At 49.0% G+C, this 12,153-nt stretch overlaps 1 protein-coding gene across 5 annotated transcripts in view; it reads left to right on the forward strand.

The window, feature by feature from the left end:
- ASTN2 (astrotactin 2) overlaps positions 1-12,153 on the forward strand; it is a 370,770-nt gene that overhangs the window by 107,306 nt on the left and 251,311 nt on the right. For all 5 annotated transcript variants that reach the window (XM_085077209.1, XM_085077207.1, XM_085077208.1 and 2 more), the window contains one exon: positions 8,175-8,362. In XM_085077209.1, coding sequence (XP_084933335.1) covers positions 8,177-8,362 — 186 coding nt within the window. In that variant the 5' untranslated portion in view covers positions 8,175-8,176. The remainder of the gene's footprint in view (positions 1-8,174; positions 8,363-12,153) is intronic.

Consider the following 12,153-nt stretch of genomic DNA (forward strand, 5'->3'; position numbering starts at 1 on the left):
TGAAGCAAATGCACCTCTCTGCTTTGTCCTGCAGCCTGCCTGGCTTTGCCACACTCTTCAAATCACCTGAACAGGTCATGTTGCCCTTCTGCTCCTGTCACAGCTTGCAGGGAGGACAAGCACATCCCCTCTCTGTCCCTTTGTGACAATCCTGCACTGCCCTGATGCCCACCCTGCTGTGCCTTGCCCTGCTCCCAGCTCTCAGCTCCTGCAACAACTCACAGACAAAGGGAAAGGTGCAGTTGCTGCTGTTACCTGCACGAGGAGGAAGCTGTAGGGGTGGTTTTCCAAATGTTTTTCCTTTGCACAAGCCTTATCTTGTGCCATCCTGACTCCCAGGGCTGCTCTGCAGTGTTTGAGGCTGTCCTGAGAAGAGGCATCCCCACCCCAGCCCAAAAACAAAGACACAGATTTCTTTAACAGAGATTGATAGTTGGACCATCAAAGAATGATGATGCTCGTGCCTTTCAAGTAGACTTTTTTTTCCCCATTTATCAAATCTCTCTGTTGGTTTTGAGGATTTGGGGTAAGTGGGAATGGAAGACTATCCCAGCTTTCCTCATGCTTTCCAGCTTGCCACAACAACAGCTTTCATGGCCCAGCAGCTCTCTCTCCTGAGACATGAGGAAGGAGTTGCCTCTTCCCTCTTCCTCATGCTTTCAGGTGCTCTTTCAAAAGTAAACCCTTTGTTTACCCGTGTTCACCCTGTGCTTCTTTTAGGTCAGCCAGAAGGCTCCAGAGAAGTGGCAAAGCTTGAGTATTTTACTGAAACCCTAAAGGAAACCACAGGAAACTCCCATGCCTTAATGGGGGGGATTGGGGGTGGAGAGTGTGAGAAATGGGCTCTCACTACTTCAGTCCTCCTTGGCTCATCCTTTCTAGGGGCTTCTGATAGCTTAGCTGCTTGCCCAGCTCTCCCCTTTCTTAACCATAACACGTGAGTTAGCCACAACAAATTAACAATTAGACATAACAAACCTATAGAGGTAGCCATAACATTTACAGTTAGCCCCAACAAATCTATAGAGGTAGCCATAACATTTACAGTTAGCCCCAACAAATCTATAGAGGTAGCCATAACATGTACACAACCATTAACAAATAACCATAACAAACACCTCCTAACCCTTTACGAAAGCAAACTCCATGACTTCTTTTGTAACAGAGAGCAAAATCTGTGCATCAAGGCACGTCCCTCACACCTATCCCTCTGCACCTTGCCCTTCACCTCTGCAGCATGCACAAAAGAGGGGCTCTAATGCTTAGAAGTCACATTCCTTCACCTTATTTCTGCTCATGGCAGCATCAGGATGGCACCACCATGGCTGTGGCTGAGCATCCCCAGTGCTGCTCTGAGCCTGGGTGTCTCCTCTCTCCCACACCTGGTGCTTCCCATTCCAACTGGGGTGACTCATCCATGTGCCAGCAATTCCTGCAGGACTGGCAGAACCTATGCCTGTGGCTCCCACCTCTGGCCAGGGGGAGCCTCTGCCGACAGGTAGAAACAGAATTGGATGGAAGGGAATTGAAAGTCAGAGGGCCCTGTAATAATTTCAGAGTGCCTGAGGCGCCACATGGAGCCCTGGCATTATAAATAAGGGTAATGTGCTGGAGCCTGGATTGCAATCAAAGCAGCTGCAGGAGCGCACTGAGCTTCTCTGGGGGGTGTGGAGTCAGACTGAGAGCTGTGGGCAGCACAGGTAAATCAATATCTGCTCCCTGATGCATACAGGGACCCTAAAGCCTGGCATTGGAAAGGCTGGAGGGGTGTGGGGATGGCACAGAGGGCCCCAGAGGCAAGAGCAGGAGAGCTGTGTTGGAGCAGCTCAGCCCTCTGGCTGTCTGGAAGTGCTTCCAGGGGCTGAAGCCAGGACTCTGTCCTCCCTGCTCACCCCAGCCCATCTCCTGGAACACCTCTGGAGATGCAGTGTGCAAGCTCTCCATCCACCCTGAGGAGGTTTTCTTGCTTTTTGGGTTCCTGTTGAGCTTGGGATCTGCCCTCCAGTTGTGCTGTTCTGACTGTCAGGAGCTTTTTGGTGGTGGCTCAGCTCCTGCCACATCTTTGTGTCTTGGAGGTTCTTTGTCCCAGGAGCACACCTGAACCTGGCTGCTCGCTCTTCTCCTTCCAGCAGAGCCTGAAAACAGCCAAACCCTCCTCACTGCCAGTCCCCTTTTGCCTGTCCAAGGTCAGATGTGAGATGCAGAGAGTGCACACAGTGCCAGAGGGATCTCCCTTGCACCACCCCAAGGCCAGGCTGCCCGGAGCCTCCATCCAGCACCAGGCTGGACAGGAACCACACCTTGGATTTGGCACTGCTGGGTTAACAAATGGACTCTTGATAAGGCTACTGAGCCTGGTTCATGCAAAGTCCAATTTATTGTATGAGCTACTTATTCATAAGGTAAACACAAACTTGTCTTGCTCTTTGTCTCAGCCCCTGCTAGGGGCGATTCAGCTTATCTCTGTTAACGTTTCACATCAACTGATAACAAAAGACTTGTGCATCCCTCCAACCCTGCAGCTCCAGCCTGAACTCCCACAGACTCTGACCTCGGAGAGATTTTTCTAACCCAAACCATTCCATAATTCTGTGTCCCTGCAGACACTCTCAGCACCAGAGCCACCCCTGAAATGCCCTGCAGGTGCAGCACTGTGTTCTCACAGACAGGGGCTTTGAAAGGAGATGATCAGAGGGAGCTTATCATATATTTTTTTTCTTTTTTTCCCCTTTCTTAAATTTCTGAGCTTCTCTATTACTTTTTATGATCTGCAGCTGCATTTGTGTGCTGCCCCAGGGAGTAGTGTGAGGGGAGAGCAGGGGAGGAGGTGTGTAAGGGAAGGAACATGTTAAAAAACGAGCGGAGGGGAAGGGAAGAAAAAAACCCAGGCTAATGATTCGGATAACAAACTCCACCACATCGCCACCAAAAGACCCAAACTCTTAGAACTCTCAGGGCCTGTTTGACTGCAGAATAGCCCCCCGGGGAGCATGGGGGAAGCCCCATTACTGGAGTCATTTTGGAGCTAGTCTGCACAGAGCGCGATAATCTATTCCGCAGGGAGCAATCCTGCGCTGGCAAGGGCACTGGGGAGAGCTCTCTGTTTATGACTTTCTGCATAAATTTGCTTTATTAGCATAAGTGGTAGCTAGCACCGAAGAATCTCTAAACTAACACTTTATTGGAGGTTGGAGCCTCTGGAGAGTGTTAAGTGAGGAGAGCCCCTGGAACAGCAGCAGGAGGAAGGGGGCTGCAGGATGAGGGGTGTGGAGGAAGGGGACACAAGCTGGGATTGTGTCTCTGGAAAAGGAAATTCCATCACTAAGCAGATCTCCAGGTTTTCCTGTGCCAGATGAAGCCGCTGAGCTGTGCAGGTGAGCCTGGCTGCAGGGTGTAGGTCCTGCTGGGATGGAGCAGGTGGGGAGGAAAAAGGCTGGAAAAGCTGGATCCATGCACTGGGAATTACTCACTGCCTCCTCACCCATCACCCCAAGAGCCGGCTTGGTGCTGACAGGAAAGGTGCCCAGCAGGTCTGGGGAGAGGGGAGGAAGCGCAGGGAAGGTTTGGTTATCCGGGGGTGGAGAACCTTGTGGGGATGAACCACTCAGAGCAAAACGGCTTATTTTAATAATGACCTTCAAGAATGAAATAAAAATACAATAATCATGGCAGATTAGCGAGAACAAGCCAATTAAATACAACACAGGCTTTGTAAAACGCCATGACAGATAAGGCAGGGCTGCAAGCTCCCGAGAAAGTGATGAATGTTGAGGCATTGCATGAGGTTAGAGAGGGGCTGGGGAGAGCTGGTGAATATTTCCAGCCTGGCAGGCTCCCTTGGAGAAGGCAGAGGTAAAAAGGGTATCCCTGCCTTCAGTGAGACTGAAGGGAAGGGAGAAAGGAGGGAGGAGGTGGGTAGGGTGGCCAGGAGCCTGAAGGCATGGAGTAACAATCCTCCAACTTTAATATCTGCTGTTTCATTTTGTATTCATCATGTCAGCATAATCTGCTTTTATGGGAATCGTCTTGGTTCCCAACCAAATGCATTTAGGCCCCTTTGCTTTTAGGTTTGATTGTAATACAAGTTGAAGACTTCAATGAAATGTTTATATGTGAGGGTTGTAGCGACAGCAAAGGGAAAAATGGAATTAGGGCGTTGGTTGGAAAGGGATTTGCTGTGGTCACTGCTGTTCCCTGCCTTATCCTGGATGGGTGACATGCTGATGGCACAAGCCCAGGCCAGGGGCTGAGCCCTGGGAAGGGTTTTGTTTGGATTGCTTGTTTGATTTCCAAGGAAAACGTTGAAGACTGTAGAAGTTTTACATGGCACAGAGCTCGAGGCAGAGCAGAAAAGCCACAAAATACTCTTTGTGCCTTTTCCTTAATTTCAAACCATCATCAGGTGATAGTGGGGCTGCCTGTGGCTCAGCTGAGCTGTGTGGTGGGACATGAGGGACAGGTGTGATGGGTTTGGGACACCTGGGGAGGCTGAAAGGAGCCACAGCCATGAAAACTAAACCAGCCACAGCTGCTGGTGGGAGGGAGAGCAGATTGCTGAGATCCTCTGCTCTGGGATGGAGATGGTGTTGGCCTGGGGTCTTTGGACAGGGAGAAGGGGAGAAGCCTGGCTGGCTGCTGTGGGCAATGAGCATCCTCCTTGTTTCATCTCCTCTCTGCTGAGCGCAGTGAGCAGGTAGGAAGATGGCATGGCAGATGTTTGATGATCTGTTTGGCTGTTTTACTCGGTGTTTTACCCACAAAGGGCTGTTTGAACCCCAGCTGAGAGCTCCCCATCTGCTAGATACTGAGATTTTAAACAGCCATAGACCACAAGTGCTTTTCCATTGCTGCCCATTTAAAACCTTAAGCGTATCTCGTTCAGTTTTGGTGCTGGAATACCCTTAATTTGTTCCAAAAAGCATTTGAGGGCTCTGATAACAGGCAATCTTGCTGCACACTATTCCATTCTGTCTGATGGACGGGCTATCACTGCTGTAACTACAGCAGACAGTGGAGTGACAATGTGTGTCCATTGAAACACAGGCAGTGTAATATTTATGTCAAGTATATGAGGCCAAGAAACTTCCCTGTGTTGGGGTATTGAGGGATTCAGCAGCTCCACGGCTTGAAAAAGCACTTTTTTATTATTTTTGTGGTGAGTAGTGAATCTGATGGAAGGCTGGGGGTTGTAACCAGGTGCCCTAAAATGAAAGCTCACACACACAAGTGTTTATAAGTGTGGGGGAATGAGTACCCAGGCTTGGCAAGTCCATGTTTGTCACAAACTGCCTGGCTGCTGGGTTTGCTGAAAATTGTGAAATGAATGTTAAATTGAAGTTTCTACTTTTGGAAGAGACCTTTTGAAAATGAAACAGGCTTATCTTCAGTCTAGGCTAAAATCCAAAAAAATTGCCTATATTTCAGAACTCCTGAGGAATGTTCTCCCTGATCCTTTTAAACATCCCAAGCGAAAAACGTGTGTGTAAGGGAAAAAAATTTGGAGAAAGGTTGATCCTGGAGGTTTTTTCCCTGCTTCCCTAATGTGATGTAGCCCTTGGAACTGTAGCAGTGATGTCCTGGTGGCACTCACGGTGTCACTGCTGTTTTCTGGGTGATACAACCTCCTTGCTGAGCTCTTTGGGAAAAGTCTGCTGCAGGATATGTGTGTGATGAGTGTGTAATGCTGTAAATCATCCCCTCCTGTGGGTCACTGTCCCTCTGGACAGAATTAGGATTATGGCTTTGCATGACAGAGTCTCTCCCTTGCTGCTCCTCTGCTCTCCCATGGCCTGTTTGCCTCTGTGGATGATCTTGGATTTCTGCTGCAAAGCTGAGTGAGTGCTTTTGCTCCTAAAAGTAGCATTTGTTTTGATTTTAATTAGACAAGGAGATGCTTTTCAGTACAGACCTTTGAAGTATTGCTGGGAAGACGACTGCAATTAAGCAGCCTTGATACTCCTTCTCATTTTGTTCTCATTTTTCCTGCTATAAGAAGCCTCCTGCTTTAGCCTTGTTTGGAGGGGGAAGACACAGGATTCATTCCATGAGCTTCTTGAAGGAGCTGCAGGGCTGCACCTGATTTACAGGTTCCTGAGTGCAAGCAGCACCTCTTGCTGCTGGTTTGCTCCAGCAAACTGCTTTTTATGTCACAGGAGGAAAGGGTCGTTAGCAGGATGTCACAGCAGTGACAGGGATGTGACAGGGAGCTCCTGCATCCCCTCCCCAGCACAAGTGTGAGCTCCTGATGGATCCTTGTGTGGCCAGGAGCTGTTTGGTTTTTCTCTGAGTGCTCAGATGGGCTCTGGGGTTGGGGATGAGGAAGGTGCAGAGGCAATGAGCAAACCCCTCTGGTGAGGTGACACTGTGGTGGCTCAGGAGCGTCAGCAGTGAGGTGCTGAATCAGGGATCTGGCAGCAATGGGGTCACCTTTTCCCTTCCTTCAGCCCTGCAGGACCTGTGGTGTGATGAGGCTTCTCCATGGGCAGTTTGATTGGCTCTGTTTCCATCCATGATGGGAAGCCAGGGGCTTGCTGCTGGAATATTGATTTCAAGGGTAAAAAAAACAGTTCCTGAAGGATTGAGAGTTTTTTTGTTGGGTTGGAACACGGGTTTGTAGAAGTGGAAGAGCCTGGTTGTGTAGCTGGAGTGGCTGCTCACCACCCAGGTGTCTCGTTGAAGCATCTTGTCCTGAAGGTGTTGGTGGCTCCTCAGGACAGCCTCAGCTGGGCTTGTTCCTTCCTCCTCTCCACTGGGAGCTGGAACTGGATGTGCTTTTGCCCACCTGGGCTCAGGATAGTGAAATGCAAAATGCCACCAGCATTTTCTGGCTGCTGTGCCTGCAGGGGAACAAGGGCTGTCCTCCCCATTGACCCTCTGTGGAGAAGGGGAGAACCTTGTCCCTGATCCCACTGTGATTCCAGGAGTACCTGAGCTTGTGCTTTTGCCTGTTCTGGGGCAGGCACAGCTGCAGGGAATTGAGTTTGAGTCTCCCTCTAAGCAGGTGACTGCTGAAGCTGTGGGCTCAGTGACTAAAAAGATGTGTCTTGCTTCCCATTGCTTGCATTGCAAATGGAAAAACAAACACAAAAAAAGATGTGGTGGAAGGAGAAATATTTTGGCTCATTTTGTACTAGTAGTTTTAATTTTTTTTTCAGTTTTGATTCAGCTGCCAAACTGCCAAACTCGTTCTCTGCAGAGATCTGTGTGCAATGAGCTGGGCAGCTGTGGAGCTGCCAGTGCTCCTGGCCCACTCAGAGCTGAGGCTGAGGCTGGGAGCTGCTGCCTTCTCTGGTCTGCAGGTCTGGGGATGCCCTTTGTGTTGTCCAAACCCCTAATTCAGTGTGAGAATTCCTTTCCAGCCAGGGAAAGCTGGTGGTGTGGATATGTGTGCTGGGATGCTGTAATCCTGGATCCTAGGGTGCTGTAAATCAGGATCTGGTGGGATGTAAAACCAGCAGAAGGTGACTGACAGATGCAGCCCCAAGGTCAATAGGTATTTTTCAAGCCTGGTGGCCATCTCTTGTTGCTGGTGCTCAGTCTGTGCTGAGAGGTGCCCTGCTAAATACAGCTGTGCTGCTGCCTCACAGCTGGAAGGTTTCCAGTGTAAATGCCAGCAGTGTGTACTGGTGTCTGCATCCTGGCTTGCCTGGCACTGACTGTCCTCCTGTGCTGAGCCACTAAACTCCCCTGGGTTTGGCTGCACTCCCTGGGAGCTCTTTCCAGCCTCCTTCCTGGGAGAGCCAGAGGAGGTTCAAGGCAACCTGTGTAAAATGTGATTTACTCTTGTTGCCATCCTAGTCTAGAAATCCCAAGGCACTCTGCAGCCCCTTGCTTTTTATTAAGGAAGACAAACATCACTGTTCACATAGAGGGGAAGCAACAGGTCGAGGCTAACAGTAGATAAAAGCAGTTCTGGCACCAAGACTCAACACTCCCAATTTCCTGGGTCACTTAGAAGAACATCTTTGGGCATCACGGAGCAAACTGACCCCAGGCTGTGTGGTGTTGTGTCCCTGCAGAGATGTTGGGGAGCAAACTGACCCCAGGCTGTGTGGTGTTGTGTCCCTGCAGAGATGTCCATGAGCAAACTGACCCCGGGCTGTGTGGTGTTGTGTCCCTGCAGAGATGTCCATGAGCAAACTGACCCCGGGCTGTGTGGTGTTGTGTCCCTGCAGAGATGTCGGGGACAGTGTCGGACATCTCGCTGGTGCACTGGAAGCAGCAGTGGCTGGAGAATGGCACCCTGTACTTCCACGTGTCCATGAGCAGCGCTGAGCAGCTCTCCAGAGCCACCCCTCCCAGCCTGCAGGAGCCATCAGAGATCGTGGAGGAGCAGATGCACATCCTGCACATCTCAGTCATGGTGAGTCCCAGCTGCCCATGGTGTTGGAGGGGATGGAGGGATCCCCTGGGAGGAGGGGATGAGGAGCAGGGTGGTGAGCCTGGTTTGCAAACGTTTGTGTTGTGTCTCGGTCTCCCTCAGAAAGGGAGAGATGTGTTTGAATGGGCCAGGAAAAGAAAAAAACAACCCAAACAGAAAAAAGGGCTTGGTCTTCTGAGAAAATAAAATAAAGCAACAGAGTATGGGGGAAAAGCTATTGGAAGGGTAACAAGGATCCTTGGGGTTCCTCCTGTCTCTGCTGGAAAGTGGTGAGGTGCCTGTGGAGCATTTCTGCTTGGGCTTTGCTTTTGGGCATGAGCATGTGCAAAGGCAAGATTTTGGGCTTGGCTGCTTCATCCTGAAGCTGAAGTTTGTCTTTGAAGTGAGTAAGGGCTGCAGCATGTCTTGTAAAGGACAAGTCTGACCTAAAAGTAAAAATATGATCCAGTGCTTTGAATGTCTCCATCTGGGGTGTTTGTGACCTTTTATTAATGCACTGTCTGAGTGCTGTGCTGCCTTTTAAAGTTTCACTATCATATGAGGTTGTTGCCTACATATTTGGATGTGGTCCATGGTTCCTCTGTGCTTTAGAGCTCCATCTGTAAAATGGGACTCAGTGTATTGTCCCATTGGACTAGGAGAAAGAATAAAATGAGTTAGGTTGGTTGCTCAAAGCAAGCCTGTTATGGGATTGGGGATCCTGTCATAGCAGCTCTCTGCAAAAGGTGAATTTGTTCATCTCTTGGAATCTGTGTCATCTCCACAACTTCTGTCCTTAGTTTTGGAAGGAGGAACAGAGACAGTGGCTGCACAAAGCCTTTATTTTCTTCATTTGAACAAGCAGCTATTTGGCTTTTACAACTTAAATCTGGTTTTTTGAGTGTCATCAGTGTCACATGGCTTTAGATTGGTCCCTGAGTGCATGTGAGAATGGGGAGAGGCTCTGCATGGAGGAAGAGCTGCTTTGCCAGTGGCATGGGAGCATCCATGCCTTTGTTGTGAGAGTGAATTCCTGCTCTGAACCTTGAGCCTCTCCTCCCTTCTGCAAAAGAGCAAGAGGACAGGAGGGAAGGATTTGTTCCTTCCACACAAAATGAGCTGTAATTCCAGCGTCTTTATAAATCCTGACATTCCCTGCAGCAGGAGCCAAGGTCCTGGCCATGGCTGTGGCTCTGGGATGGGGTCAGGGCTGCACATGTGTCCCTGGGGAGGCAGGAGCTTTGCAGATCCTTTTCCTGGGTCAGGATTGCAGCACAGGCTTGAAACTTTGCCCAGATTTTTCAGAAGGTTTGAGTGAACCCAAGCCAAGTTTTGAGTTACCAGCAAAGATGATTCTGTTTTGTTGGTTTGTTGTTTTTTTATTTTTCCTCTCCTTGAGACCTCATGGAGTTCTGTAGCTGAAATAAAATGGGCACAGCTATTTGTTTCTTGGGTGGAATATTTCACCCAGGTCCCTGGGCTGCTTTCCCACTGCTGTATTTTCCTTTTTGACCCCAGCTGGAGCTCATCCCAGAGTGCTCTCATCACCTGAGCTACCCCAGCAGTGGGGTTCCCTCTGGGCATCCCCTCCTGTCCCTACACCCTCTATGTCCTTGTCCCTTTTGCCTCAGGATACAACTGGACAACCTGTGTCTTCCTTTCCAGCTTCCCAAATACTTTTCCTTCCTCTTGCTACCCTGAAATCCAGTGCCTCCTTTGTGCTTGTTCTCTAAACTAAACCAATATCACTGCTATGGAGAAAGAATTCCAGCCCACGCCAGTGCTGCTTGGGCATTCAGGTTCTGCATACTCTGTCCATCCTCAGCCCAGCATGCCACCCCAGGGGACAGGAGGGGACAGAGCAAAGTGCTTCCTTCCTCTCCTTTAAGTGCTGTAACACTTGCTTTTCCCTCTCCTCATTGTCCAGCTGAGCTGTAGGATCTGGGGAAGGATTGCCTGGGGGATGTGGTTAATCCCTCTGCTAGGGAGCACTTGGCACAGCTTTGTTGGGCACTGAGACATCTCCAGGCCAGGAATGTTAGTTTGGATTTCTGCAGCAGTTTATGGCTTGGCTGGGAGCTCCTGCTCTGCCTCTAAAGCTGAGACCCCCTCTGTCCTGTGTGGGGGCTCCAGGGAGCTGTAAATCCTGGCTTTGCTCCTCTTTCCAGAGATCCTGGCTGTCAGTCCATGGCTTTTTGGTTTGGGGTGGGTTTGCTTCCAGTGTGTGGCTCATGTCCCTGTGGCCACCAGCTGCCCCTGCAAAGCTCTGACTGGCTGTGATCCTCTTCACACCTCCCTTCCCAAGCTCAAGGGCGTCTTTGACAGCAAGATAATACTTAATTTTTATTTTTTTTCCTTTCCTAACTGTTTTTTCTTAATCTCTCCCCAATGAGACATAACATTAATTACTGCAGTTAAAGAGAATTCAGTCTCCATTACTCTCTGCCACCCATTTCCTCTTGGCTTGAGTATCTGAAATTTGTCTCCCAAATGAAAAGAAGGGATAAAGGGAAAAGAAAAACAAATATGCAAATGCAAGATTTTATTTATTTACCTTTTTTTTTTTTTTTAGCACAGTGTCAAGTAGAAAGGAATCAATATTTTTGTCATTACGGCTGTTGTGTTTTTTCACCATAATCTCAGCTGTCATTTGGGTTTAATTGTGTTGTTTCCTGTTGTGTGGAAGTAAATCTTATCTGTTTTGGATTAAAATTCAATGAAGGTCACAGCAGCTCGAAAACTTACCAGGCTGCAGCAATTAATGTTCATTTGGCTTTGATAAATTGGAATGTTCCCCACAATGGGACTGGAGTGGATTTCAGAAGCAATAATTCTTCCATTAACTCAATGATTCCCCGCGTGATGGAGCGTCTTGTCACTGCTCTGTTTGTCATCTGTCACTTCAAGGATCTGGGCATATGCCTGATATGATTTATCATGATTATTGGGGCTGCTTGTGTCAAAACATTTTAAACCACTAATTATTCCAGCCTTGTAAATTGCTGAATTTAACAAAACATAAGAGAAATTTATTTTTCTGTTGTTCCCCACCGCCTTGTGTTCTGGTTTAATTACTTTGTGTGGTGCTAAAGCCACGCCCAGGGCTGTGTCCAGTGGCTTTGGCCATACAGGGGGGATGCTTGTAAGGCTCTGAGGGGGTGGAGAGGGGTCTGGGTGGGACAGACAGGTTCTGTCTTTGCATTTTCCCCTTTATCAGGCATCACCACTGCACCCTGTGGGTGCTGAGATGCAGTTTTGGGAAGAGGATGCAAAGCCCATACCATCCTGCTGGTGGAGGGATGGGTTTTCCTATCTTGTGAGTGATGCCAGGAAAAGTCCTGGCTGTGGAATAGCAGAGCAGGACCATGGTGGGAGGGTTGTAAATACCCTCTGCACTGCCTCTGCTCCAGCTCCAGCAGAAATCAGCTGGGTTTTCTGGAGAGTGGTCACAAGGACAAGCTTTGTTGCATCTCATGCCATCACCTTGCAAGGGACCATTAAAGCATCTGGACTAAAAGGCTGAGCAGACCTCATCAGGCTGCTTTTGTAAAAAATATTACTATTTTTTAATTTTAATGCCTCCTTTCTGCTGGCTGTGCTGGCAGCAGACAAATTATCTGCTGGTTTCTAGGTCTCCCAGAGGATTTTTTTTTAGCTCATATTTGTAGAGTTTCCTTTTTTCTTCTCATTCCCATACATCCTGATGTTTCGCTAATGATCAGCCTTGGTGCTGTGCTCCATCAGCCCCTGAGCTGGGTGTAAAGTGTGGTGTTGAACTCTTCCTCTGCTCTCAC

Source organism: Lichenostomus cassidix, chromosome 17 (genome assembly GCF_008360975.1).
Source record: "Lichenostomus cassidix isolate B80296 chromosome 17, HeHo_3.0, whole genome shotgun sequence".
Classification (NCBI taxonomy): Eukaryota; Metazoa; Chordata; class Aves; order Passeriformes; family Meliphagidae; genus Lichenostomus; species Lichenostomus cassidix.